Raw genomic sequence first — 26,739 nt, forward strand, 5'->3', positions numbered from 1 at the left:
CTAAGCCAAAGGCTCTGCTCGGAACCAGCTGACGGTACTGGAACCAGGATGGGGAGCAGAAGGTACAAGAGCAAAAGACACTGCCGAGAACCAGCTGACGGTGCTGGAACCAGGTGGTGGACCTGAAGGTCCACAGGAGAGGAGAGAACAGCTAGGCCGCGAGGCAGCCGCAGTTACCGAACCCCAACAGTCCTACAGGGGGAGCTGGGCCTACTGGCACTACAGAACCAGCCTTGACTACCAGTTCACGCAGCCCACATAGGAAGCTCCTAAACTGGAGGCACCCTGGAGTTGGCTAACCCGACAGCACCACGACGGGGCAAGCATAGGCGTCTCAGTGAGCTTGACACAACCCGGAAACAGCTGACGGTGCTGAAACCAGGCTTGGCACGAGGGAGTACCTGTGACAAAAACACTGCCGAGAACCAGCTGGCGGTGCTGGAACCCAGATGCGTTTCCCCAGTGTGCAAGAGCCAATGGCACGACCGAGGACCAGCTGACGGTGCTGAAACCCGGTTACTAAGCTGTAGGTGCCCGCGCTTAAAAGCACTACCAAGGACCGCCTGACGTTGGCGGAACTCGGATACCCAGGAGGAGGCACCTAAGCCAAAGGCTCGGCCTGGAACCAGCTGACGGTGCTGGAACCAGGTGGTGGACCCGAAGGCCCACATGAGAGGATAGAACAGCTAGGCCGCGAGGCAGCCGCAGTTACCGAACCCCAACAGTCCTACAGGGGGAGCTGGGCCTACTGGCACTACAGAACCAGCCTTGACTACCAGTTCACGCAGCCCACATAGGAAGCTCCTAAACTGGAGGCACCCTGGAGTTGGCTAACCCGACCGCACCACGACGGGGCAAGCATAGGCGTCTCAGTGAGCTTGACACAACCCGGAAACAGCTGACAGTGCTGAAACCAGGCTTGGCACGAGGGAGTACCTGTGTCAAGAACACTGCCGAGAACCAGCTGGCGGTGCTGGAACCCAGATGCGTTGCCCCAGTGTGCAAGAGCCAATGGCACGACCGAGGACCAGCTGGCGGTGCTGGAACCCGGTTACTAAGCTGTAGGTGCCCGCGCTTAAAAGCACTACCAAGGACCGCCTGACGTTGGCGGAACTCGGATACCCAGGAGGAGGCACCTAAGCCAAAGGCTCGGCCTGGAACCAGCTGACGGTGCTGGAACCAGGTGGTGGACCCGAAGGCCCACAGGAGAGGAGAGAACAGCTAGGCCGCGAGGCAGCCGCAGTTACCGAACCCCAACAGTCCTACAGGGGGAGCTGGGCCTACTGGCACTACAGAACCAGCCTTGACTACCAGTTCACGCAGCCCACATAGGAAGCTCCTAAACTGGAGGCACCCTGGAGTTGGCTAACCCGACCGCACCACGACGAGGCAAGCATAGGCGTCTCAGTGAGCTTGACACAACCCGGAAACAGCTGACGGTGCTGAAACCAGGCTTGGCACGAAGGAGTACCTGTGACAAGAACACTGCCGAGAACCAGCGGGCGGTGCTGGAACCCGGATGCGTTGCCCCAGTGTGCAAGAGCCAATGGCACCGAGGACCAGCTGACGGTGCTGGAACCCGGTTACTAAGCTGTAGGTGCCCGCGCTTAAAAGCACTACCAAGGACCGCCTGACGTTGGCGGAACTCGGATACCCAGGAGGAAGCACCTAAGCCAAAGGCTTGGCCCGGAACCAGCTGACGGTGCTGGAACCAGGAGGTGGACCCGAAGGCCCACAGGAGAGGAGAGAACAGCTAGGCCACGAGGCAGCCGCAGTTACCGAACCCCAACAGTCCTACAGGGGGAGCTGGGCCTACTGGCACTACAGAACCAGCCTTGACAACCAGTTCACGCAGCCCACATAGGAAGCTCCTAAACTGGAGGCACCCTGGAGTTGGCTAACCCGACCGCACCACGACGGGGCAAGCATAGGCGTCTCAGTGAGCTTGACACAACCCGGAAACAGCTGACGGTGCTGAAACCAGGCTTGGCACGAGGGAGTACCTGTGACAAGAACACTGCCGAGAATCAGCGGGCGGTGCTGGAACCGGGATGCGTTGCCCCAGTGTGCAAGAGCCAATGGCACCGAGGACCAGCTGACGGTGCTGGAATCCGGTTACTAAGCTGTAGGTGCCCGCGCTTAAAAGCACTACCAAGGACCGCCTGACGTTGGCGGAACTCGGATACCCAGGAGGAGGCACCTAAGCCAAAGGCTCGGCCCGGAACCAGCTGACGGTGCTGGAACCAGGAGGTGGACCCGAAGGCCCACAGGAGAGGAGAGAACAGCTAGGCCGCGAGGCAGCCGCAGTTACCGAACCCCAACAGTCCTACAGGGGGAGCTGGGCCTACTGGCACTACAGAACCAGCCTTGACTACCAGTTCACGCAGCCCACATAGGAAGCTCCTAAACTGGAGGCACCCTGGAGTTGGCTAACTCGACCGCAACACGACGGGGCAACGCATAGGTGTCTCAGTGAGTTTGACAGTACCCGGAAACAGCTGACGGTGCTGGAACCAGGCTGGGCACGAGGGATTACCCGTGACAAAAACACTGCCGAGAACCAGCTGGCGGTGCTGGAACCCAGATGCGTTGCCTATTAAAGATTGTCTTCCTAGAGCCCCAACTAGCGGTGCTGGAGCAAAGGGTAAGCAGGGGGAGCAGAGTGTAGGCCGAAGCCTGCACTGGAGGCAGCTTTGTGTCAGCGTTGCGTTTGCAGGACACTTTGCCGGCTACACAGTGTGGGAACAGCTGGCGTTGCTGAACACCACTAACACAATGGCGGGTGTTTTTCTCTGTGCAGCTAGAACTTGCGGGCAAAAACTAGCGATGTTAGAGCCCGTGGTGAAGCAGGAGGAGGAGGAGAGGAGCAGAGTGTAGGCCGAAGCCTAGTTGAACCAATTTCAAAGGAAACCTTTAACCCCCCCTCAGGTGTTACAAAGTACAAGAGACACACCTTGTGCAGTATTAATGCTGCACAAGTGAAAGGTTGCTCTATTAATTTGTCTACTTGCACACGCTGAATGAAAGACGTACACAATTTAGCCCATTCTACAGTCAAACTGTAGTGGATGCATGACTTGGCTTTTTAAGGAGACGCAGCACAGGTGTCCCAAATAACGCCTTGGTGCTTGGCGCAGCTTCCTGAGCGTTGTTATTTGCTGTACAGGAGTCTGCGCTCTTGTGTTATCCCTTGGCAATGCCCTGTTAGAGCTGCCCGTCTTATGACCTCATTTCATGTTGGCCGGTGCGGTTAACGATGGCCATAAATCCCAGACCCACAGTGCCTTTTCATAAAGTCACACTGCGGTGCTGGGATTCGTGGCCTTGAGCAGTAAATATTTTGGCCGCTCACACACGTCCTTACACCTGCTTCAGACTGGGCGGCCTCTGCTGATCCCTTCTCGCATGCCGCGGCCATGAGGCTGCACAGTCTGAAGAAGGCGGAAGGAGATGAGTTAAGACAGGCGAAGATATGCACTGCTCGTGCCCATCAATCACACCCTCGCAGTCAAAATAAGTAAGACAACGAGGAGCATTGTTTCAGGCAGGGCGGACGCACAGGCGCAACAAGCCAACCAATGATGTCAGAAGACGGGAAGCGCTACCAAGGGGGGTGCTGCGTATCATTAGAAAGGAAAGTCACACCTCAGGGACAGTGGAATGGTCTCAATGAGACACATTTTGTACGTGTTGAGTTCCACGTGGGCAAGGAGAAAAAGTCAGCCACCTTGTACAAATGCAGCAGTACTGCTGTACAAGGTGGCTGTTATACATAGAAACACCTGGGGGGGTCGGGCCAGGTTCCCTTTAATTTCAGTTCATGTGCCTGCGTGGCGTTTGCAGGTCACGTTGCCGGCTACACAGCAGGGGAACAGCTGGCGGTGCTGAACCCCACTAACACATTGGCTGGTGTTTTTCTCTGTGCAGCTAGAACTTCCGGGCAGAAACTGGAGGTGTTTGAGCCCAGGGTCAGCAGGAGGAGGAGAGGAGCAGAGTGTAGGCCGAAGCCTGCACTGGTGGCAGCTTTTGTTCTGTTGTGCCAGCGTGGCTTGTGCTGGACACGTTGCCGACTACACAGCAGGGGAACAGCTGGCGGTGCTGAACCCCACTGACACATCACCTAGTGTTTTTTCTGTGTAGACAACACTTCCAGGTGGCAACTGACAGTGTTGAAACCCAGGGAATCAAAGAGGAGCAGAGTGTAGGCCGAAGCCTGCAGTGGAGCAAGTTGAAAGGGAACCTTTAACCCCCCCCCCAGGCATTTGTTGCTGAAAGAGCCATCTTGTACAGCAGTAATACTGCACATGGAAAATGGTGGCTCCGAAAATTATGCTCCTTGCAAACGCTGAAGTACACACTCATATAATGTGTCCCCTCACACCGTCAAACCATCCCGGAAGTGGGACTTTCCTTTGTAATGTGACACAGCACAGCCGTCATTCCAACCCCCTTGGTGCCGGGCGCCACCTCCTCAGCGTTGTTTGATTCTGTCACGGAGCCCGCGCTGTAATGTTATCCCTTGGCCATGCACAGTTAGCGGTGCCCGTCTTCTGACATCATGTAGGTGTCAGGCTGGCAGTGCCTGTGCGTCCAAGCTGCCCGAGATCCAACCTTGCAGTGTCATCTAATGTAGTCCCACTGTGGGCCAGGGATCCATGGGCATGCGCAGTGCATATCATCGCCTCTCACTCACCTCCTTCCTGCTTCTTCAGACTGTGCGGCGTCACGGCCGTGGCATGCTATTAGGGATCAGCTGACGCCGCCTAGTCTGAAGAAACGTGAAGAAGGGGAGTGAGAGGCTAGTATATGCACTGCGCATGGCCATGGATACCAGGCCCACTGTGGGATCACATTAGATGACACTGCGAGGTGTGATTTCGGGCAGCGTGGACGCACAGGCGCAGCCAGGACGACAACAAATGATGTCAGAGGACGGGCAGCGCAAACTGTGCATGGCCAAGGGATAACATAACAGCGCAGGGTCCATGACGGAATCAAACAACGCTAAGGAGGCAGCGCACGGTGCCAAGGGGGTAGCAATGACGGCTGTGCTGCGTCACATTACAAAGGAAAGTCCCACCTCCGGGACGGTTGGACGGTGTGAGGGGACACATTACATGAGTGTGTAGTTCAGCGTTTGCAAGGAGCATAATTTCAAGAGCGACCTTTCCCTTGTGCAGTATTAGTGCTGCACATGGTGGCTCTTTCAGTAACAAACGCCTAGGGGGGGGGGGACAGGTCCCCTTACATTTTAGTTGTGCCAGCGTGGCGGTCGCATGACACGTTGCTGGATACACAGCTGGGGATCAGCTGACGTTACTGAACCCCAATAACAGAGGAGCGACTGTTGACTGTGCACACAGCACTTCCAGGCACCAACTGGCGGTGTTAGAGCCCAGGGACTGCAGGAGGAGCAGATTGGAGGTATTGCCGCACACACAGCTGGGGATCAGCTGACGTTACTGAACCCCAATAACAGAGGAGCGACTGTTGACTGTGCACACAGCACTTCCAGGCACCAACTGGCGGTGTTAGAGCCCAGGGACAGCAGGAGGAGCAGATTGGAGGTATTGCCGCACACACAGCTGGGGATCAGCTGACGTTACTGAACCCAAATAACAGAGGAGCGACTGTTGACTGTGCACACAGCACTTCCAGGCACCAACTGGCGGTGTTAGAGCCCAGGGACAGCAGGAGGAGCAGAGGAACAGAGTGTAGGCCGAAGCCTGATTGGAGCAAGTTGAAAGGGAACCTTTAACCCCCCCTCAAGACGTTTGTAGCTGAAAGAGCCATCTTGTGCAGCACTAAGGATGCAAAAGGAAAAGGTGGTTCTTTTAATTATGCTCCTTGCAAACACCGAAGTAAACACTAAAAATGTGTCCCCTTATACCGTTAAACCGTCCCGGAGGTGCGAATTTCCTTCGTAATGGGACACAGCACAGCTGTCATTCCTATCCCCTTGGTGCCGTGCGCTGCCTCCTCAGCGTTGTTTTAAGCTGTCACGGAGCCTGCGCTGTTCTGTTAGTCCTTGGCCATGCCCAATTAGCGCTGCCTGTCTTCTGACATAATTTGGTGTCAGGCTGTCAGTGCCTGTGCGTCCACGCTGCTCCAGATCCCACCTCGCAGTCTCGTCTAACGTAATCCCACTGCGGGCCTTGGAACCATGGGCATGCACAGTGCATATCCTCGACTCTCACTCCCCTCCTTCCCTCTTCTTCAGACTGTGCGGTGTCACGGCCGTGGCATGCTATTAGGGATCAGCTGACGGCGCACAGTCTAAAGAAGGCGGAGGGAAATGAGCGAGAGCCCGAGGGGAAGATATGCACTGCGCATGCCCATGGATCCCAGGCCCGCAGTGTGACTCAATCAGAAGACACTGCGAGGCGGGATCTCGGGCACCGCGGCCGCACAGGCGCAGCCAGCCTGACACCAAATTATGTCAGAAGACAGGCAGCGCAAATAGGGCATGCCCAAGGGATAACAGAACAGCGCAGGCTCCGTGACAGCTTAAAACAACGCTGAGGAGGCAGCGCATGGCACCAAGGGGGTAGGAATGACGGATGTGCTGCGTCACATTACGAAGGAAAGTCCCAGCTCCGGGACAGTATAACGGTATAAGTGAACACATTTTATAAGTGTTAAGTTCTGCGTGTGCAAGTAGCTAAAAAAAGAGCTACCTTTTCCTTGTGCAGCATTACTGCTGCACAAGATGGCTCTTTCAGTAACAAACGACGGGGGGGGGGACAGGTTCCCTTACATTTAGGTTGTTGTGCCAGCGTGGCGGTCGCAGGACACATTGCCGGCTACACAGCTGGGGATCAGCTGACGTTACTGAAACCCAATAACACTGGGTCGTATGTTTTTACTGTGCAGCCTGCACTTCTGAGCCGCAACTGGCGGTGTTGGAGCCCAGGAATAGCAGTTCAGGTGGTAGAAAGATGAACACAGCAGGAGACCTGGATGACACCCAATTACTTAATCAGGCAGAGGAGTGGCAAATTCCTGCGAGATCCAGGCCTGGTTCATTTTCAGGAAAGTAAGCCGGTCAACGTTATCGGAGGATAGTCGCATGCGACGGTCTGTTAGTACACCACCTGCGGCACTAAAGACACGTTCCGATAAGACACTAGCCGCAGGGCAAGCCAGCACCTCCAATGCATACTGGCTTAGCTCTGGCCATGTATCCAGCTTAGAGACCCAAAACTTGAACGGGGAAGAGCCGTCTGGGAGTACAGTAAGAGGGCAAGCCATGTAGTCTGTCACCATCTGACGGAACCGTTGCCTCCTGCTGACTGGAGCCGCCGGTGATGGTGTAGACATTTGGGGCGGGCACACAAAAGTGTGCCAGAGTTGTGCCATACTGGGCTTGCCTTGGGCAGAGGCACTGCTTCTGCTCCCTCTTTGGGCAGAGCCTCCCCCACTGCCTCGACGCACTGAGCTGCTTTGTAAAGCACTAGCAGCACTCCTCTCAGTTGGACAGGAGAAGATGATGGAATTCACCAGTGTGTCGTGGTACTCCCGCAATTTACGCTCCCGCGTCAACGCAGGGATGAGGTTTTGGACGTTGTCCCGGTAGCGAGGATCGAGGAGGGTGAACACCCAATAATCAGGCATGTTGAGAATGGGGTCGATGCGGCGGTCGTTTCTCAGGCACTGCAGCATGAAATCCACCATGTGCTGCAGAGTGCCAACTGGCCCAGAAACGCTGTCCCCTGCTTGAGACATGATCTCTGCCCGCTCGTCATCACCCCACCCTCGCTGTACACACTGACCACTGGACAATTGTGTCGCTCCCTCCTCTGGACGGAGCTCTTCCTCCTCCATTGACTCCTCCTCATCCTCCTCACAAATTGGCCCCTGCGTACCCCTTTTTGAGGAACCACGTGGCGCTGACTCTCCAGAAGCTGATGGAAAAGGTGACTCCTCATCCTCCACCTCTTCCACAACATCATCCCTTAACCCTTGCAAAGTTTGCTGAAGCAGGCAGATAAGGGGGACAGTCATGCTGACTAGTGCATCATCTGCACTTGCCATCCGCGTGGAATAATCAAAAGGACGCAAAACCTGGCAGACGTCCTTCATAGTGGCCCACTCTGTGGTTGTGAAGTCTGATCGGCGCTGACTGCGACTTCTTTGCGCCTGATGCAGCTGGTACTCCATAACTGCTTGCTGCTGCTCACACAACCGCTCCAACATATGTAACGTGGAATTCCACCTGGTAGGTAGGTCACATATGATGCGGTGTTCCGGAAGGCGGAATCGGCGCTGCAGAGCAGCAATGCGGGATCTGGCCAAGCTGGAACGCCGCAAGTGAGCACACTCTAGGCGGACCTTGTGCAGCAGGGCATCAAGATCCGGATAGTCCCTCAGAAAACTCTGCACAACCAAATTGAGCACATGTGCCAGACATGGGATGTGAGTGAGGTTGCCAAGGGCCAAAGCTGCCACCAGATTTCGGCCATTGTCACACACTACCATGCCTGGCTGGAGATTCGCTGGCAGTAACCACACATCGCTCTCCTGCTTGATGGCATTCCAGAGCTCCTGCGCTGTGTGGCTTCGATGCCCCAATGAAACTAGTTTCAAGACGGCCTGCTGACGTTTGGCCACGGCTGTGCTCATGTCGGTCATAGGTAAACGTTCACGGGTCCATGTGGAGGTGGACTGTGACGGATCCTGCAGAGAGGAATCTGAGGAACTGGTGTAAGAGGAGGAGTCGATGCGTACAGACTGGATTCCTGCAATCCTTGGAGTGGGCAGGACACGTCCTGCGCCACTCGCACGATCTGTACCTGGCTCAACAACATTAACCCAATGGGCAGTGAGGGAAACATATCGCCCCTGTCCATGCTGACTGGTCCACGCATCGGTGGTGAGGTGGACCTTGCTACTGACGGCGTTCAGTAGCGCATGTTTTATGTTTGCCTCAACATGCCTGTGCAGGGCAGGGACAGCCTGCCTGCTGAAGTAAAAGCGGCTGGGCACCTTGTACTGTGGGACTGCCAATGCCATCAAGTCACGGAAGCTGTCAGTCTCCACCAGCCTGAACGAGAGCATTTCCAGGGACAACAGTTTGGCAATGCCTGCATTCAGTGCCTGTGCTCGGGGGTGGTTGGCCGAGAATGCCCGCCTTTTCTCCCATGCCTGTACTACCGATGGCTGTAGAGTAGACTGGGAGTGTGAGGATGACTGGGAAGGTGGTGCTGTGGGTGGAATTACACAAGGTCTCTGGACAACAGTGCCAGAGGTTCTTCCATGGCGATCCTGGGAGGAAGCCAAACCAGCTGTGCGTGAGCTGGAGGAAGAGGCAACACGAGCTGAAGAGGTGGTAGCTGCCGCTGTTGGTTGGCCTACATCTTCAGTCTGTTTCTGTAACTCCACCGCGTGCCTGGTCCGCACGTTTCCACATATTTGTGGTATTGAGGTTGCTGACATTTTTCCCTCTTTTTACTTTCTGATGACACAGCTTGCATTTGACAAAACAAATGTCATCTGCAACTGTGTCAAAAAAGGACCAGGCACTGCAAGTCTTGGGAGCACCCTTTTTGGCTTTGGAAAGAGACAGGCTCCTAACGGGTGCCAAAGTGGAGGCTACAGGCTCCGCAGTCTTCCCCCTCCCTCTCCCTCTTTGGCCCGTAAGGGGAAGCTCTTCCTCAGAGCTGCTCCCACCACCTTCCTGTTCCTCACGCCACGATGGGTCAAGGACCTCATCATCTCCACTACCCTCTGCCACCAACTGCTCCTCCTGGGTAGTCTCGGCAGCACAGTACGCATCAGAAAGTGGCACCTGAGTTTCATCATCAGATGCGTACTGCGCTGTGGTCACCGGAGGCACTGGCCCACCCGCCTCTTCAGAGTCAGAGAGACAAAGCTGTTGGGCATCACTGCACACTGCCTCTTCTTCCATTTCTCCAATGCTGCTTGGCTGGCCCCCTGTTTCCAAGCCAAGAGATTCAGAGAACAGAAGTAGAGACGGCTCCTGTCCTGGGCTCTCTGACTGCCTGGCCAATTTGGCAGGTGGTGAAGAGACAGATGGCTGCTCTCCAGTGCTCTGTGCCTGAGAGGATGTGGCACTAACTGAAGTCGATGCCGAGGCGTTAGCTGCCATCCACCCGACAACGGCTTCAATTTGGTCTTCACGCTGCAGCGGTGCACGGCGCTCTCCGACAAAGCTGCGCATGAAGGACTGTTCCCTGCTGAAACTGAGTGATGACGAGTCACCGGCGCCCGCAGCAGGCACAGAATCACCACGTCCTCTCCCTGCTCCTCTCCCTGCTCCGCGCCCACGCCCACGTGCCTTACTCCCTGCCCTCTTCATCTTGGTTGACAGATAAAGATAAGCAGAAAAGTACTAAGGCCTTAGTGTGCTTATTCCTGAAATGCTCCTCCTAACAGGTGTAAGAAACACTAATGTTGTAAAGTGTGGACTAAACTTTATTATTTTTCAAATGTGGCCTACACAAGTGTTAAGTTGTGTTTGGTGAACTTTACTTTTTTTTTTGTGCAGATCGGGCTACAGAGCTAGTTTAAATCACACGGAGACCGTGCAGACAGCCGTAAACGGCGCTGCAAGGCCAAAAACCCCTCCTCTAGGTTATCCTATTTAGTGTTTTTCCACTATTTAGCTGGAGACGGGTGGAAAGACACTAATAGGATTTTTTTTTTTAAATTTTAAACAGGCTGCACTATTTGAAAAAAAGTAAATTGTTTTTCAAGGTATGAGGCAGTAACGCACCCTGAGCTGAATCCAACCGGCTATAGCTGCACACAGACTACAGGGCGAGCTGCGCTCACACAGAGACCGTGCAGACAGCCGTAAACGGCGCTGCAAGGCCCAATAAACCTCCTCTAGGTTATCCTATGTTGTGTTTTTCCACAATTTAGCTGGAGACGGGTGGAAAAACACTAATAGGGAATTTTTTTAAAAATTTTTAAACAGGCTGCACTATTTGAAAAAAAGGAAAATTTTTCTCAAGGTATGAGCCAGTAACGAACCCTGAGCTGAATCCAACCGGCTATGGCTGCACACAGACTACAGGGCGAGCTGGGCTCACACGGAGACCGTGCAGACAGCCGTAAACGGCGCTGCAAGGCCCAAAAAACCCCCTCTAGGTTATCCTATGTAGTGTTTTTCCACAATTTAGCTGGAGACGGGTGGAAAAACACTAATAGGAAATTTGAGAAAAAATGTGCAGCAGGCTGCACTATGAGCAAAAAAGGACAACTGTGTGAGGCAGTGTGAACCCCCCCTGAGCTGAATACAACCGGGTATATGGCTGCACACAGACTACAGAGTGAGCTGCACACACACACACACACAGAGACCTTGCAGAACGCTGTTAAAACAGCGCTGCAAGGCAAGAGCAAGGTGAACAGTGAAGAACACACAGCGTTTTGCTAAATTAGCCTTTGGAAAGGAAAATAAAGCAATTAGCTAGCTCAACTGGCCCTCAGTTAGAACACAGCGTCCTGTCCCTAACTGAAATCACAGCAGAGTGAGCGCAAAATGGCGGCAGCGTTTTTTATAGTGCAGAGTGACATCATTTCAGCAGCCAATCACAGCCTTGCCAGTACTTACATGCCCACCATGCTAAACAGGATGTGCCCACACTTCCAATCATTCCTCATTGGCTGCTGCGTTCAGTTTGAATTCTGGGAACTTCCGATTCCGGTATCCGATACGCGGGAAGTATTGGAATTCGGTATCGGAATTCCGATACCGCAAACATCGGCCGATACCCGATACTTGCGGTATCGGAATGCTCAACACTACTCATAAATCATCCATATATTTAAGACAATAATCCATTTGTTTAGTTCAAACTCTCCAATGCCCCAAAACGTTCTACAGTATGTTGTGCAAGTCGGCTCAACCACATTCTCCACATTTTCTCAAATTTGCCTATGGCACCTTGTTTCATGTATACATGGTTATCCCATGGATAAACAAATGTACAATATTTTAGCTTTAAACTCTTATGATATTAAGATGCAGTTGTAGGCCTGTACTTCATATATTATATGTACTTTCCTGTGCCATTATCTTTCAAGCCAAGGGCATTCCTCATCATCATATATATCAATGTGCTCTATTGATGTGACACCTTGGGCAAAGATACAAATCTGTCATTCCAATATCATGTGGGAAGGCTGGTGTTTTGTAGAATCAATTATCCAAATTTACATTCAGGAGCAAACCTGAAGATTAGATTGGACTAAACTATGTATTGTAAAAGAGGAGAGTGCAAAATAGCAACAAATATCAGACATAGTGATGAGTAAATATACTCGTTACTCGAGATTTCTTGAGCACGCTCGGGGGTTCTCCGAGTATTTTTTAGTGCTCGGAGATTTAGTTTTTATTGCCGCAGCTGAATGATTTGCATCTGTTAGCCAGCATAAGTACATGTGGGGGTTGCCTGGTTGCTAGGGAATCCCCACATGTAGTCAAGCTGGTTTAGAGATGTAAATCATTCAGCTGCGGTGATGAAAACTAAATCTCCGAGCACTAAAAAATACTCGGAGGACCCCAAGCATGCTCAGGAAATCTCGAGTAACGAGTATATTCGCTTATCACTAATCAGACTCTATAGATAATAATCTTTATTTTTATATAGTGCTAACGTATTCCGCAGCGCTTTACAGTTTGCACACATTATCATCACTGTCCCCGATGGGGCTCACAATCTACATTTCCTATCAGTGTGTCTTTGGAATGTGGGAGGAAACCGGAGACCCCGGAGAAAGCCCACGCAAACACAAGGAGAACATACAAACTCCTTGCAGATGTTGTCCTTGGTGGGATTTGAACCCAGGACTCCAGCGCTGCAAGGCTACTGTGCTAACCACTGAGCCACCATGCTGCCTGATAGATAATATAAAGCCTATAAAAAAATTGGAGAGACTACCAAATTAGGAAAATGATGATATAAATCATTCTTAGTAATATTTAATAAAACAATTAAAACTGAGTCACACAGGACAAAGGGCAGCACATGCCACAGGAGATGACAATGCTAGTAACCTTGTAATACATGACATTCAGAGGTACAGGTTGTGTAACCAAGAGAGCAAGACCAAAACGGACAGACATAATAGAATGAATACTTGTATAGAAAAGTATAAATCCTACAGTGCAATGAAAACACAGGACAAACAGCTAAACTGAGCACAGCCTAAAAACTGACGTGATTCTCCCACTCAGATTCTCCCTCCCAGATACACATGTCTGCACAAGCCTTAGCTTGTGGGTGGGCATCATCCCAGCCGGCGGTATTAACTAACATTTCCCTAACCAGCATTGTTTCTACTTCCGTTAGTCTGCCGTTGCGATGTTACAATTACTGACCGCTTCTGTTCCCCTCACTGACCATGGAGCTGTTGCATGCCGTATTTTAGGTTATGCTCCGTCTAGCAGACCGGTCATTTTTTTCTTCACTGCATTATAGCATTTATACAAGTATTCATTCTATATGATAATCACGTTCCCTCCATTATTTTGATCTTGTTGTCTCGGCTGCACAACCTACTCACCCCCTTACTAAATATTGTGTCCTCGTTTGGTGCAGCCCTTTGTCTTGTGTAACTCATTTTTAATTGTTCTATGAAATATTACTGATATATTGATTTTTATGGCTTTTTTCTATATGGTAGTCTCCCAAATTATTAGTAGGATTTATCATTTTTGTCAAATCTGTATAACAAATGAAGATGTGACTTGCGATGGGGCTGCATTTATTGACATTGATGCTAATCTTTGCATTGTCAAAGAGATGGAGGAGATGTTCGGGAAACTAATAAGAAGTCCTTGATACATACGGGAAGTTATTCCTGGAGAAGAGTCCACTTGTGTAATCACCTCTAGATTTTCCAGTATTAGATGAGCGTTGCTGCTCCCTAATAGAAGAGATCCGATGATAGAATCGACCTTATGAATCCAGACTGGGGAATCACAAGTGATTTTCTTAAACCATGCTGTGTACTGTTCTTTAGATTGTCGCAGATTGTACATAGTCAATGAAACCACTGAGAACATTTTTACTTACGCTCTCCATATTTTTCTTTCCGTTTCAGAAAGCTCTTAGAACAATCAAGCTGATACACTCCTCAAAAATGCTTCAGGAAAAGCGAGTTTTGTCCTCTACACCTATGCAAGTAACTTCAACCTTGAATACACAGTAAAACACTTTTCCATTTTTTAGTACTGTATCTATCAGAAGTTTATAGATGACGACAAAATAACTATTAACCAAATTCATTAAAAAAATATGTTCACGGCTTACTGATTGGTCATGACTTGCAAGAAAAATACTTCCTCTGAAATTAAAACGACCTGTGAGATGATTTCCAGCAAGGCTTGAAGACATGGAAGTGACGTCAATGGAAAATTGCATGCAAACGCTCATGGATATATAGTGTCATCTTCGGTATGGAATTAAGCAGGAAGAACAGGTCAATCCTCTCGGTGGTGCTCAACCTACTGGCTTTGAGCTTCTCTGTGGCAGCTTTCTTTACAAGTTACTGGTGTGAAGGAACCCACAAAGTTGTGAAACCGCCCTGCTTGTCAGCAGTGAAAAGTAAAAACTGCCAAGTGCTAAGTCTAAACAGCACCGCCACAAACAGCGACGCAACTGACATCAATGGGACATTGGACCAGAATGTCGTTCACTACAACTGGGAGACGGGGGACGACAAGTATGCCTTCAAATACTTCCACACTGGCTTTTGGTTCTCCTGCGAAAAGCACCAAGGGGGTAAGTAAAACAGAAGCAGTGGCCAGCATGATATCTGGTAAAGACAGTTCAGGGCAACACAAGCTATAAAACCTACAACAATGTATACAGGAGGCAGGCAGCGGTAGGATACAAATCACTTTATGCTTTCTAGTTATATTGTTCTCATCAAAATGAATTAATAAAGAACAAATGACATGAATAAAAATGAATAATAAAGAGTAGAGGGATGTGCCAAGACTGAAAAATACAGTGCTGGATCATAAATATTCATTTAATGGTAGATATTGACGTGCATTGTGCATACAGATATAAATTCAAATGAATAAAGTATAACTCGCCGGTGAGAAAAGAATGATGAACAGAATACAAATGTCTAGTGGCAAAAAATAAATTCATTAGATCCAGTATAAAGATCAATAGTTATTGCACAGAGCCAAACGTAAAGATCGTGTAAGGGGTCAAAGAGGTAGTTGACTAATGTTAGACATGATACTGACCAGAGATAGCACACCACAACCCCCTCACAGCAGCCCAACGCGTGTTCCGCTATCGCTCCGTCAGTGAATCAGACACCTGCTATAGTTTAAAGAGGCACACCTCCTCCTCCCATCAAAGGTTTTATCCTCTTAATATAGTGCAGTCATATTATATATCACTTATTGCTTATAATGGCTCACTTTACCTTTTTACCAGATAATTCTTCTGTTTTCCATTATATCTAAAAAGTGACGAGCTGAATGCTTCTAAGCTCTATGTAGAAACAGGAGGTCAATTTTCCCAGTATGACTCATGAGTCACTGCAAATATCCCTGACAGGAGGGAGGTGGGAGCAGCTGGGTCAGGAGGTGAAGAGGGGAATGATAAATGCAGGTGTAACGAATGGAAACGGAGGCACAGGAGTTGAAGTTCACATTTGTTTTTATTTAGGTTTAATGGCGAACCTCGGGACCACGGTCCGTGGGCTCCGAATGGGGCGTGACTACGTGAGCCCCAGACACCCGTGGTAAGTCCCCTCGAACAGGGACAGAGTGGGAAGCCTGGAGGACACGGGTGCTACCTCCAGTTAGACCCCGAACTCGTGGCAGCTGTCCCAGCGGGACAATCGGACAAGCAGGGTTAGCGGGAGACGTGGAGCTAACCAGGTGATACCGAGTGTATGGGTAGAAGCTGATTGCAATGGTACTGGCGTTGTCCGGAGATGATGATGGCGGATTGGCGGAACGAGACGGGATTGTGTAGATAGAACAGTCGTCGTCCAGGATAGCCGGGTAACTGGTAGCTGAAGATCTGTGGAAACAGACAGTATAAGCGGAGTACAAGCGAAAGCACTTCAGAAACAGGAGCACATGCAGACAGGAACCGGAAGTAAACAACAATGGATACTTGTTGCTCCGGCACCCTCCCTATGGTGGAGGAGCTAGAAATAGCAAAGGATAACACGCCATTGGCTAGAAGCATCTTTTAAAAAAATGCACGCTGTCTCTTTAAGAGACTGGGAACGAGCGCACGCGTGCCCTAAACACTGTTTGAGAAGCTGCTGGAAGCACGCCAGGAAGCAGGAGAGGGAGGAGGAGGGGGAGCTGCATCCTGACAGCCTGGAGCCAGCACAGAGCGGGACTCCTGACAGGGACACTGCAAAGGTACAGAGACCGGCCGGGTGTAACAGCAGGGAAAAGAGACTTCCTGTTTCCACAGCAGAGAAAAGAGAAGAATTTGCTGGGTAGAAAGGCAAAATGAGCAATTGTAAGAGCACAGTGCTATATAATATGATGATTGCAATATATTAAAAGGATACAAACTTTGTTGAGAACAGTGCTTCTTTAAGGTCGGGTTAAGACAAAAACCCAGGCGAGTTGTCTCCACAAATTGTGTATGTTACTGGCTCCGTGTGCTTGTCCAGGTATCAGACGAGTGCAGGAGCTGCCTGCCATTTACATGATCTAGTCTGGCCTGTACATCAGACCAAAGTAATGCATGCTGGGGCGTGGCTTCGGTGCTGATGGAGAAGCACCTGTGAAGAGGGAGCTCCTGGGGTTTTGTCCCAAATCTACATTCACCGCATCAAGGAGACCCCCACGCCACAAAGACCCTTTATAACATTAGCTGATGCACCAGAGACCCCCTCCAACCAAGTTCCGGGGCAACATTTCCACATTTAGGGCTCCAAAGCCCCAAAGCTGCACCAGCACATCTAGGCCTCAGGCCTGCCGCCGCCCGGCGGATTCATCCGCGCTGTGTAAGGAGGATTTCTGCCTCCTGCACCTAGGAACACATCCCAGAAAAGGCTCATCTAAGGCTCATCTACGCCTTCCGGGGTCCCCCTGACCGACCACCCTGCATAGTCAAGCGCAGAGTAAAGAACCAAGCATCTGGGACCCCAGCTTTACCAGAAGAACACAGCTAAAATAGTCCCATTCCTCAGGCCTGCAGCACCGCCGGAGATCCGCCCTCAGCGGCCGCTAACCACGGGCGGCGAGGGCGAAGCTGCATACAAGCATCCTCCAGCCGGCCAGGAAGCCGTAGATTCCCGGGCGACTGCTCCGTGGGAAGACCCGGCGATTGTCCCCAGACGGCCGGCACCGGAGTGTCGGCGACAGAAGAAGACCCAAGACTCCTCCCACCCCAAGAGCTGCGCCGCCGGGACCCCTTCGCCAGCACCTGTCAGGCGCGGACAACCAGTGCAGAGCCACAGCGGCGCTGCCGCTCATCAGGAATTCCCCGCAGCTGCGTGCAGAAGATCCCCCGGCCGACTCCCGGGTAAGAAGTCCCGGACCGCAGACCCAGACGCGGCATACACCGGAGCTCGGGTCTCCGTCTGAAGCTCCGCCCCCCCTTTCAAGACCGCGACGCAGCCGACGCCGCCGAGGATAACTTCAGCCACAACAGTCTGTGCTGGTGGGCACGGAGCTGCAGCGGCGCTGAACCAGGTACCCGCCCCAGCTCCTGACCCCCATCGGGCACTGACACACCGAGACTAGACCCATTCCAGAGGTGCGACTATTAGCGGCGCTGCCGACATACCGGCACCGCTTCCTATCACTAAGTTCTCCTTCTCCCCAGCAATCCCCGACCTGTCGGGTAGTCCTTGGAGCACACTATTGCAGAGCAGTCCTGGTGGGGCACCGGTTCGATCCCCCTCCATCTCTCCTCACCACCCATCAAACTCCTATAGAGGGCATCAATAAAATAGCCCCTATCTATTTATCAGCTGGAGGCATCTGTGTTCATAAACAGAGGTTAAATGATTGATTATTCTTTCCTCTGTTCGGCCATATAACAAATAAATAATTAAATAAATAGTAAAATCAATAACCAAGACCCCAAGTATCTGTCTATGGGAAGTAGTCCCGGCCATTCCATCCAGGAATTCATACGCAGGTGTCTTTTTGTTGTTTGCTCCCTAGAACTGACAACAGAGAGCAATAGCTCTAAATCTTAAGCTCTGTACCAATACTACAAAAATTAACCTGTTCAGAGACTCCTACAGTATTTTCTCCTCTGACTTCTGGTAATAAGGAGCATTATTTCCTACATTAACAGATAACTAAGGGGAAAAGGCTGAAATTCAGTGCCATTGTATTCAACTCAAATACACCAGAATAAATTCAGCCAAGACACCAACGGCTTCTACGCCTTTTATCTGCCAATATGAGCGGCACTAAACCCAAAGGAAAAATCGCCCCAACCGCGCCACTAAGATCCCAGTATAGTCAGAAACAGGAAAAAACCCTAAGTCGCAGAGACCAGGAAAAAACCAGACACAATTCCTTCTCCTCTCCTAGGCCCAGATCTAGGTCTCCCAGGAGAGACCTACCTAACCTTCTAGAATACGAGTCTTTTAGCAAGTCTCCAACCAGTAAACCTTCCCCAATAAAAATGGACTCATCGTCTAGCCTAAAAAGATCGAACCCAGGCGCAATAAGCGAGAGGTACACACCCACGGGAAATTACTCAGAAGTAGAAGACGAGATTGACTCTAGTGACACTTCTCCTAATCCAACTCCCATGAAGAGCAAAATTAAATACGACAACCCAGGCCCCTGTGTAAGCTCTAATCCACCAGACTACGAAAATTTACTTGACAGATTAGCATCTAAAATGGACGAAAGATTAAATATCGCCGTCAAAACACTAAAGACGGAAATGGATATTAACTTCCAAAAATACTGTGACAAATTAGACGACAAATTAGACAACATAGACAGACAACTATCCAAACATGAGGAAAGGATCAACAGGCTTGAACACAGGTCATCAATCTCATTTGACGAATTTGACCGAGTTAGCACTGAATTGAAAAACTTACGCTCCAAGATGGCCGATTTGGAGGACAGAAGTAGAAGGAATAACTTAAAAATCAGGGGAATCCCTGAAGACGTGCCTCAAGACCAGCTATCTCAACATATAAAAGACATATTTAAATCAGCCTTGCCTGACCTATCAGACTTAGACCTAACAATTGACAGGGCCCACCGACTGCCAAAACCTCCTAAAGTCCCAGCTGATTTACCAAGAGACACCATTCTCAAAGTTCATTTCTTCAAGACTAAAGAAGCCATTCTCTCTTACCTGAGGGAGAAAAAATCATTCCCAGACCCTTACAAAAATCTGAAGGTTTTTCCCGATTTTTCCAAAGACACCCTGGAAGGTCGCAGAGAGTTCAGGCCAGTCACGTCAGCCCTCCGCGACAGAGGCATTAAATATAGATGGGGCTTCCCGCTCAAACTTCTAGTCTCCTTCCGGGAAAAAATCATCCCGATCTATTCGGTTGATGAAGGAATGGACTTCGTCAGATCACTGGGCCGTTGATCGTTTATGTTATACATTTGTGGTTAAGCTCTATTGTAAGGGGTCTCCTTTTTTTTCCCTTCATCATATTTTGGGACAAATCCCTTATTCCCGCCCACATGTACTAACCCCCTTTCTTCTTCTTTTAGGTAGCTCTGTCGACCTACCAGTTCTGTTCTAATTTTTCTTCTCCCTAGGTACCCACCAAGTTTTGGCTGATTTATAGATATACTAGAGAAGAGTTCTATTTAGGTCTTTGTATTCCTGTTACGATTTATGCTTGTTTCCTCCTAGGTTACATCAGCTCTTGTTGTTCTACTTGTAAATATGTAATTTAAGATAATCTCCTACAATGTTAGAGGGCTGAATAGCCCACAAAAAAGACATGCCTTGTGGAGAGAGTTGATCAGTCTTCAGACAGACATTGCATGCTTACAAGAGACAAAATTCCTGGCGGGGAATCACCCCTACTTTAATCATCGTAGCTTTCCTCATATTTTTGAGGCCTGTAACTCCAGCAAAAAAGCGGGGGTGATTACCCTGATCAGGAATAGTGTACCTTTCGAGTTCACTGAGGAATATGCTGATCCAAAAGGTAGATACCACATCCTGATATGCAATATTAATGGCCAAGAATGCACTATAATCAACACATACGCCCCAAATAAAAACCAGATTAGCTTTCTGTCCAAGCTTCTGAAAAAAATCAACAAGGTTAAGAAGGGTAACCTCATCTTCCTAGGTGACTTTAATGCCACCCCTGACAAAACGCTTGACTCTTCCTCTGGCTTGAGACCAGCCTCAGAGGACCTGAATTGGTGGCTGGATAAAAGTGAGCTCTATGACACCTTTAGATGTCTTAACTCCACATCAAGAGAATACACTCACTTTTCTCCGGTCCACCAGGATTGATCTGATATTATCACGCATTTTTTCTCTTGAAAAATTCAAAAAGGTGGATATAGGGGACAGGACACTGTCGGATCATTCCCCTGTCACTGGAGAAGTTATCCTTGGCCCCTCCCTAAAAAACTCTAAAGCATGGAAATGCAGCTCATTTATCATCCATGATTCCATCCATGCGACAACGATTCGTAATAATATATCCCATTACTTCAATGAAAACCCTCCAGAAATCACCAACCCCGCAACCAATTGGTGCGCCCACAAAGCTGTTATTAGAGGCACCCTAATAAGCATATCCTCTAAAATAAAAAAGGAAAAAAGGGCAAAAATCAAAAAACTTCAAAAAGACATTCGTGACTTGGAAAAATCCCTAATTAGCCTCCCTTCCCCCTCATCTAAACTCCAAACTGACTTAAACTCCCTTAGGCAAGACCTAAGATCCCTCCTCTTCTCACCTTACGAAGCAGCCCTCAATTCCTCCAAATTTAAGGTATATTCCTCCCTGAGCAAGCCAACCAAATATATGGCAAATAGAATAAAAAAATTTAGAATACACAACAAAATTAACAGAATTTCTTCCCTCTCTGACAATACCACCTTGTCTCATCCCCAAGATATAGTTAATGAATTTTCCAAATATTATTCTAAATTATATAACCTAAATCTAGACCCATCATCCCCCCCACCAAAAGATTCGGACATCAAAGCCTATCTCGCCAATATCAACCTCCCTTCCCTTACAAAGGAAGAAATTGAATCTCTATCAGCCCCTTTCTCCTCCTCAGAAGTTGAAGAGGCCATCAACCAACTTAAATCGCAAAAATCCCCAGGACCAGATGGCTTCTGTAATTCTTATTACAAAGCCTTCGGAACAAACTTAATACCTCATCTGGTAAAACTATTTAACTATGCATCTAATTCGGGTTCCTTCCCTCCAGAAATGTTGGAGGCTTCAATCATCCTTATCCCAAAGCAAGCGGCCAACCCTATGGCTACTAGTAGCTATAGGCCTATATCTCTTCTGAACTCAGACATCAAATTGTTCTCAAAAATTTTGACCAATAGACTTAGCGTCATCCTCCCCAGACTAATAGTCAATGATCAAATGGGGTTTATTAAAAATAGGCAACCAGCTGTCGCCACCAGAAGGATTTTGAACCAAATTAAACTCACTAATAAATTCAAAACCCCTACAGTTTTTGTTTCCTTAGACGCTGAAAAGGCCTTTGATCGTATAGATTGGAGTTTCCTCAAACACACCCTTCAAAAATTTGGTTTTAATGACAAACTTATCTCCTCATTTATGACATTATATCAAGGCCCTACAGCTAAAGTCACCTGCAATAACCATATCTCTGACCCCTTCCATATTAACAACGGCACTAGACAAGGTTGCCCCATATCCCCTTTACTTTTTAATTTGGCTCTTGAACCCCTGGCGGAACGCATTAGACAAAATTCTTCCATTACAGGCATATCCACCAACAAACGCCATCTTAAACTCAGTTTATTTGCAGATGACATAATTTTAACCCTAACCAACCCAGTTATCTCCACTCTAGAAACTATCAAAGAACTTGAAAACTTTGCATCTCTCTCCAAATTCAAAATCAACGGCTCAAAATCTAACATCCTACCCATCCACCTCTGCAAAAAGGAAATCAATTCATTGAAAAAGGTAATATCATTCAAGTGGTGCAATGAAGAATTCCCATACTTAGGGATCATAATTAACAAAAACCTTGATAAGACTGCCTCCTCAAACCTGAGAAAGATAGATGAAATACTTAAAAAGGATTGCACCACTTTTAATGATAATAGTTTGTCCTGGTGGGGGAGAAACCTAACAGTTAAGATGTTTACCCTACCAAAAATTTTGTATATCCTTAGATGTATTCCCCTTCCCATCCCCACATCTTCCCTGCTGAAGATCCAATCAAAGCTAAATAAATACATTTGGAATGATAAAAAGCCCAGAACAAATTCCAGATCCCTTTAGAAAACAAAAATCCACGGAGGAATGGATCTCCCAAATATTACGGCCCACTATAATACACTCCTACTAAAACAAAGCTCACCCTGGTGGTCAGACCAGAATGAGCCTGCATGGCTCGACTTGGAGGAAGAGATCAACGGTAGAAAACCCCTTAAATCCATCATTCTCAGAGCTATTTCCAGTTCCCCCAACAAAACCCATAACCACCCAATTTTTCAGGCGATTTCTCTCGCATGGTCTTCAACTTTATAAAAAGGGGAATAGTGCTCAAAACAGCCCCATTCATCTCAAATTATCCTTGTCATTTATCTACTCAATTCTGAATCTTGCCCTACCACCTATATGGGCTGACCTAAAAATTCAAACACTTAGCGATATTTACACTGGGTCCAAACCCATGGACTTCAGTTCGCTAAAAAATAAATTTAATGCCCCCTCATCTCTTTTCCTTGAATACATGATCCTGAGGGAAAACCTAAGTATGTTTCTTAACCTCAAACTGAAACTCTCGGAGTCTTCCTCAAAAATTCTATCCAATCCGAACCACTCAATTTTCTGGAGTCACAAGTTCATATACAATAGTTTCAATAAAGATGAATCATTGGTTAAAAGCGCAGCTCTCATAACCTGGGAGAAATCCCTAGGTCTCTTCGCCTCTACAGACGATTGGGAGGAGGCCTTTTCGGCATCATACCAATCAACAATTTCAATGTCCCTTCTGGAGTCGCACTTCAAGGTGTGCTCCAGGTGGTACTACACCCCAGCAAGACTGTCCCACATCAGCCCATCCAACTCCCCCCTATGTTGGAGAAACTGTGGTCGTAAAGGCGACCTATTACATATTTTTTGGAGCTGCCCCACTGCGGCCCGCTTTTGTCTGGAAATCTCTTCAATCATCTCTAAATTGTCAGGATCCCTCTTTACACTCTCCTCACAACTAGCCCTTCTCTCCTTGGACACCAACCTTATCGACAGATCCTTATTGCGCATAATCTTGCATATCTGCTTGGTAGCTAAAAAATCCATTGCCTGTCATTGGAAAAAGGCCACTCTGCCCAATGCAGCCTTTGTCATCAAGCTTATGATGCAACACAGAGAGCTTGAGCTCAAATTTGCCTTACTCAATAACGAGTTTGGCAGATTCTACCAAAAGTGGCATATATGGGAGCGGCATTATCCTCCTTGAACAACCAACATTTTTAAATTGGTTTATGTCTACGTAAATGTTCACAAGATCTTCTCTCTCCTTCCCTTCCCACATTAAACTTTGGTTTTGCAGTTGTAGTTGCTTGATATTAACAAGTTTTCCACAAGGGCCGTCCCCTTGCATTATTTAGATAGATCGTTGTTGATTCATATTCTGCCTATATGCCTTTCAAGGGCTGCGTCCCTTGCATCACTCTACGTTGAATTGTTATTACTCTTCAAAGTTCCACTTGTCATGTATTGTTTTTGCCCTCCCCTATTTCCCCTTACTCTTATCCTCCCCCTCCTCCCTCCCTCCCCTCCTTTTATTCCCTGCCCCTCCTCTCCAGGTTAAGACACAAAATTCCAATAAAGTTCTTTGGAAAAAAAAAGTAATGCATGCTGCACATGTTTACAAGCAGACAATTGGTCCATGTGGTAAACCAGCCGTCTGCACTGGCACATTGGCTGTAATGGATGTGTGTGCTCTCTGCGTACGGTCCATGGCGCACACGGACAGCACATGTACATATATTACGCTTGTCTAACTGAGCTCTATAAAAGGGATTTTCTTTTGTCAACCAGAAAAGGTGCAATACAAGCTGTAGCTCAATAGCATTAATACAACCCCCTCTAATGGTATCTTCACACATTGTGTTTTTGCAGCGTTCTTTGCTTGTTTATGCAAATTTTAAGCTGCGTTTTACAGCACCAGCAAAGTCTATGAGATCTTAGAAATCTCATGCGCACACATTGGTTTTTTTTCTTGACTGATTTGGAAAACCTGCTGCGTTTTTGCAGACTGCAGCATGCCACTTCTTTCAGCATTTATTTATTTAACCATAGGAAACAATGGGTATGTGCAAAAATACAGCAAATATTCAGCAAGGTATCAGTATTTTGCGGCGCTTTTTATGCAAAAACCTAAGTAAGTTGCATCATGATTTTTTTGGCCACTAAACTTTCTCAACATGCACAAAAAAACAGAAAAACATAGCAAAAAAAAACACAGCAAGAACTCAGCAAAGCCTGCTTTTTGTAAGCAGCTTCTTTACCATCAAGAAAGCAGGTTATGCCTGAGGAAAATTCTGCAGTGGAAACAAAATGTGTGAACATAGCCTTAGGGTTTTTGCTGCGTTTTTATGCTAATTTTCAGCTGCTTTTTGCAGTACCAGCAAAGCCTATGAGATTTCAGAACTCTCATGCACACAAATCAGGCTGGTTTCACATTGGCGTTTTTTCGGGTGCGTTTTTGCGGTAAAAAACGCAAAAAAACGCATGGTGAAAAAACGCATGTAAACGCGTGTAAACGCTGTGTTTTTTTGACGCATGCGTTTTTGCATGTGGTGAAAAAAAACGCGGCGTTTTACCGCGTTTACATGCGTTTTTTCATGCGTTTGCGTTTTTTAAACGCATGCAGAAAAATGTGTGACAACTGCCAATCATCAAAATAAAGTAAAAAACCCACTATAAACAGAAATAGTTAGGGTTAGGGTTAGGGGTAGGGTTAGGGGTAGGGATCATAACCCTAACCCTAAAGGGATCCTACCCCTAACCCTACCCCTAACCCTACCCCTAACCCTAACCCTAAGGGATCCTAACCCTAACCCTACCCCTAACCCTACCCCTAACCCTAACACTACCCCTAACCCTAACCCTACCCCTAACCCTAACCATAAAGGGATTAGGGTTAGGGTTAGGATCCCTTAGGGTTAGGGGTAGGGTTAGGGTTAGGGGTAGGGGTAGGGTTAGGATCCCTTAGGGTTAGGGGTAGGGTTAGGGGTAGGGTTAGGGGTAGGGTTAGGGGTAGGGTTAGGGGTAGGGTTAGGTTCCCTTTATCACCTTTATGCTGGGGGGTGGCATATCAGTGTGTTTTCTAATAAAAAAACGCATGCGTTTTTTGCGGTAAAAAACGCATGCACCAAAAAACGCATGCGTCCCCATTGACTCCAATGTATTTTTTGACCCAAAAAAAACGCATGAAAACGCATGCGGTTTTTTTTGGTCCAAAAAACGCTTCTAAAAATACTACAGGTAGCATTTCAGAAAATGAACGCATGCAGTAAAAAAACGCATGCGTCAAAAAACGCGACCAAACGCGTACACAAAAAAACGCATGCGTTTTCAATGTTAAAGATAGGAAGAAAAAAACGCATGCGTTTTTTTGAAAAAAAACGCTGCAGACAAAAACGCAAGTGTGAAACCACCCTCACACATTGGTTTTTTCTGTGATTAGTATTTTGTGCTTTGCTGCGTTTTTTGGACATAGAGCATGTCACTTCTTTCAGCATTTTTTTCAGCATTTTTCACCCACTGACTTGAATGGGTGTTGAAAAAAACGCAGCAAAAAACGCAGGTATCATTATTTGCTGCGTTTTTGCTGCTGAAAAGTCAATGACATTAGCATGGGCAAACAGAAAGGAAAAAAGCTGCACAAAAATGAACCAAATCCGCAACAAAAAAATGCACCTAAACCTGCGTTTTTGCTGCAGCTTCTTTCCTGCCAAGAAGATCTGGTTTGGCTGCAGAAACAAAAAGCAGCAAAAACGTCCTGTGTGAACTTACCTTAAGGCCGGTTTCACACGTCAGTGACTCCGGTACGTGTGGTGACAGTTTCCTCACGTACTGGAGACACTGACACACGTAGACATTAAAATAAATGTGTCTCTGCAGATATCAGCGTGTTTTCACGGACCGTGTGTCCATGTGCAAAACACGGAGACATGTCAGTGTTTGTGGGAGCGCACGGACCACACGGACCCATTAAAGTCAACGGGTGCATGTAAACACATACCACACACTGATGCCGTCCGTGTGCTTTTTTTTTTAGGGTATGTGCACACGTCAGGATTTTTAGCGTTTTTTTTGCGGATTTTCGCCATAAAAACGCTATAAATCCGGTAAAAAAAACACTAACATTATGCATCCTATCATTTAGAATGCATTCCGCATTTTTTGTGCAGATGTTAGCTTTTTTTCCGCAAAAAAAACGCATCCCGCAAAAAATCCGGACATGCTCATTCTTTTTCCGGATTTTTTGCGGATTTGCTATCAAAAAGGTCATTCAGGAAAAAAAAAAATCCGCAAAAAATGCGCAAATTCCGCGAGAAATCCACGCGAAAAAAGACG

At 48.1% G+C, this 26,739-nt stretch overlaps 1 protein-coding gene across 4 annotated transcripts in view; it reads left to right on the forward strand.

The window, feature by feature from the left end:
- LOC138651858 (germ cell-specific gene 1-like protein) overlaps nt 1–26,739 on the forward strand; it is a 212,386-nt gene that overhangs the window by 79,406 nt on the left and 106,241 nt on the right. For all 4 annotated transcript variants that reach the window (XM_069742416.1, XM_069742418.1, XM_069742415.1 and 1 more), the window contains exon 2: nt 14,074–14,753. In XM_069742416.1, the coding sequence (XP_069598517.1) occupies nt 14,429–14,753 (325 nt within the window). In that variant the 5' untranslated portion in view covers nt 14,074–14,428. The remainder of the gene's footprint in view (nt 1–14,073; nt 14,754–26,739) is intronic.

This window comes from Ranitomeya imitator, chromosome 10 (assembly GCF_032444005.1).
Source record: "Ranitomeya imitator isolate aRanImi1 chromosome 10, aRanImi1.pri, whole genome shotgun sequence".
Taxonomy (NCBI): domain Eukaryota; kingdom Metazoa; phylum Chordata; class Amphibia; order Anura; family Dendrobatidae; genus Ranitomeya; species Ranitomeya imitator.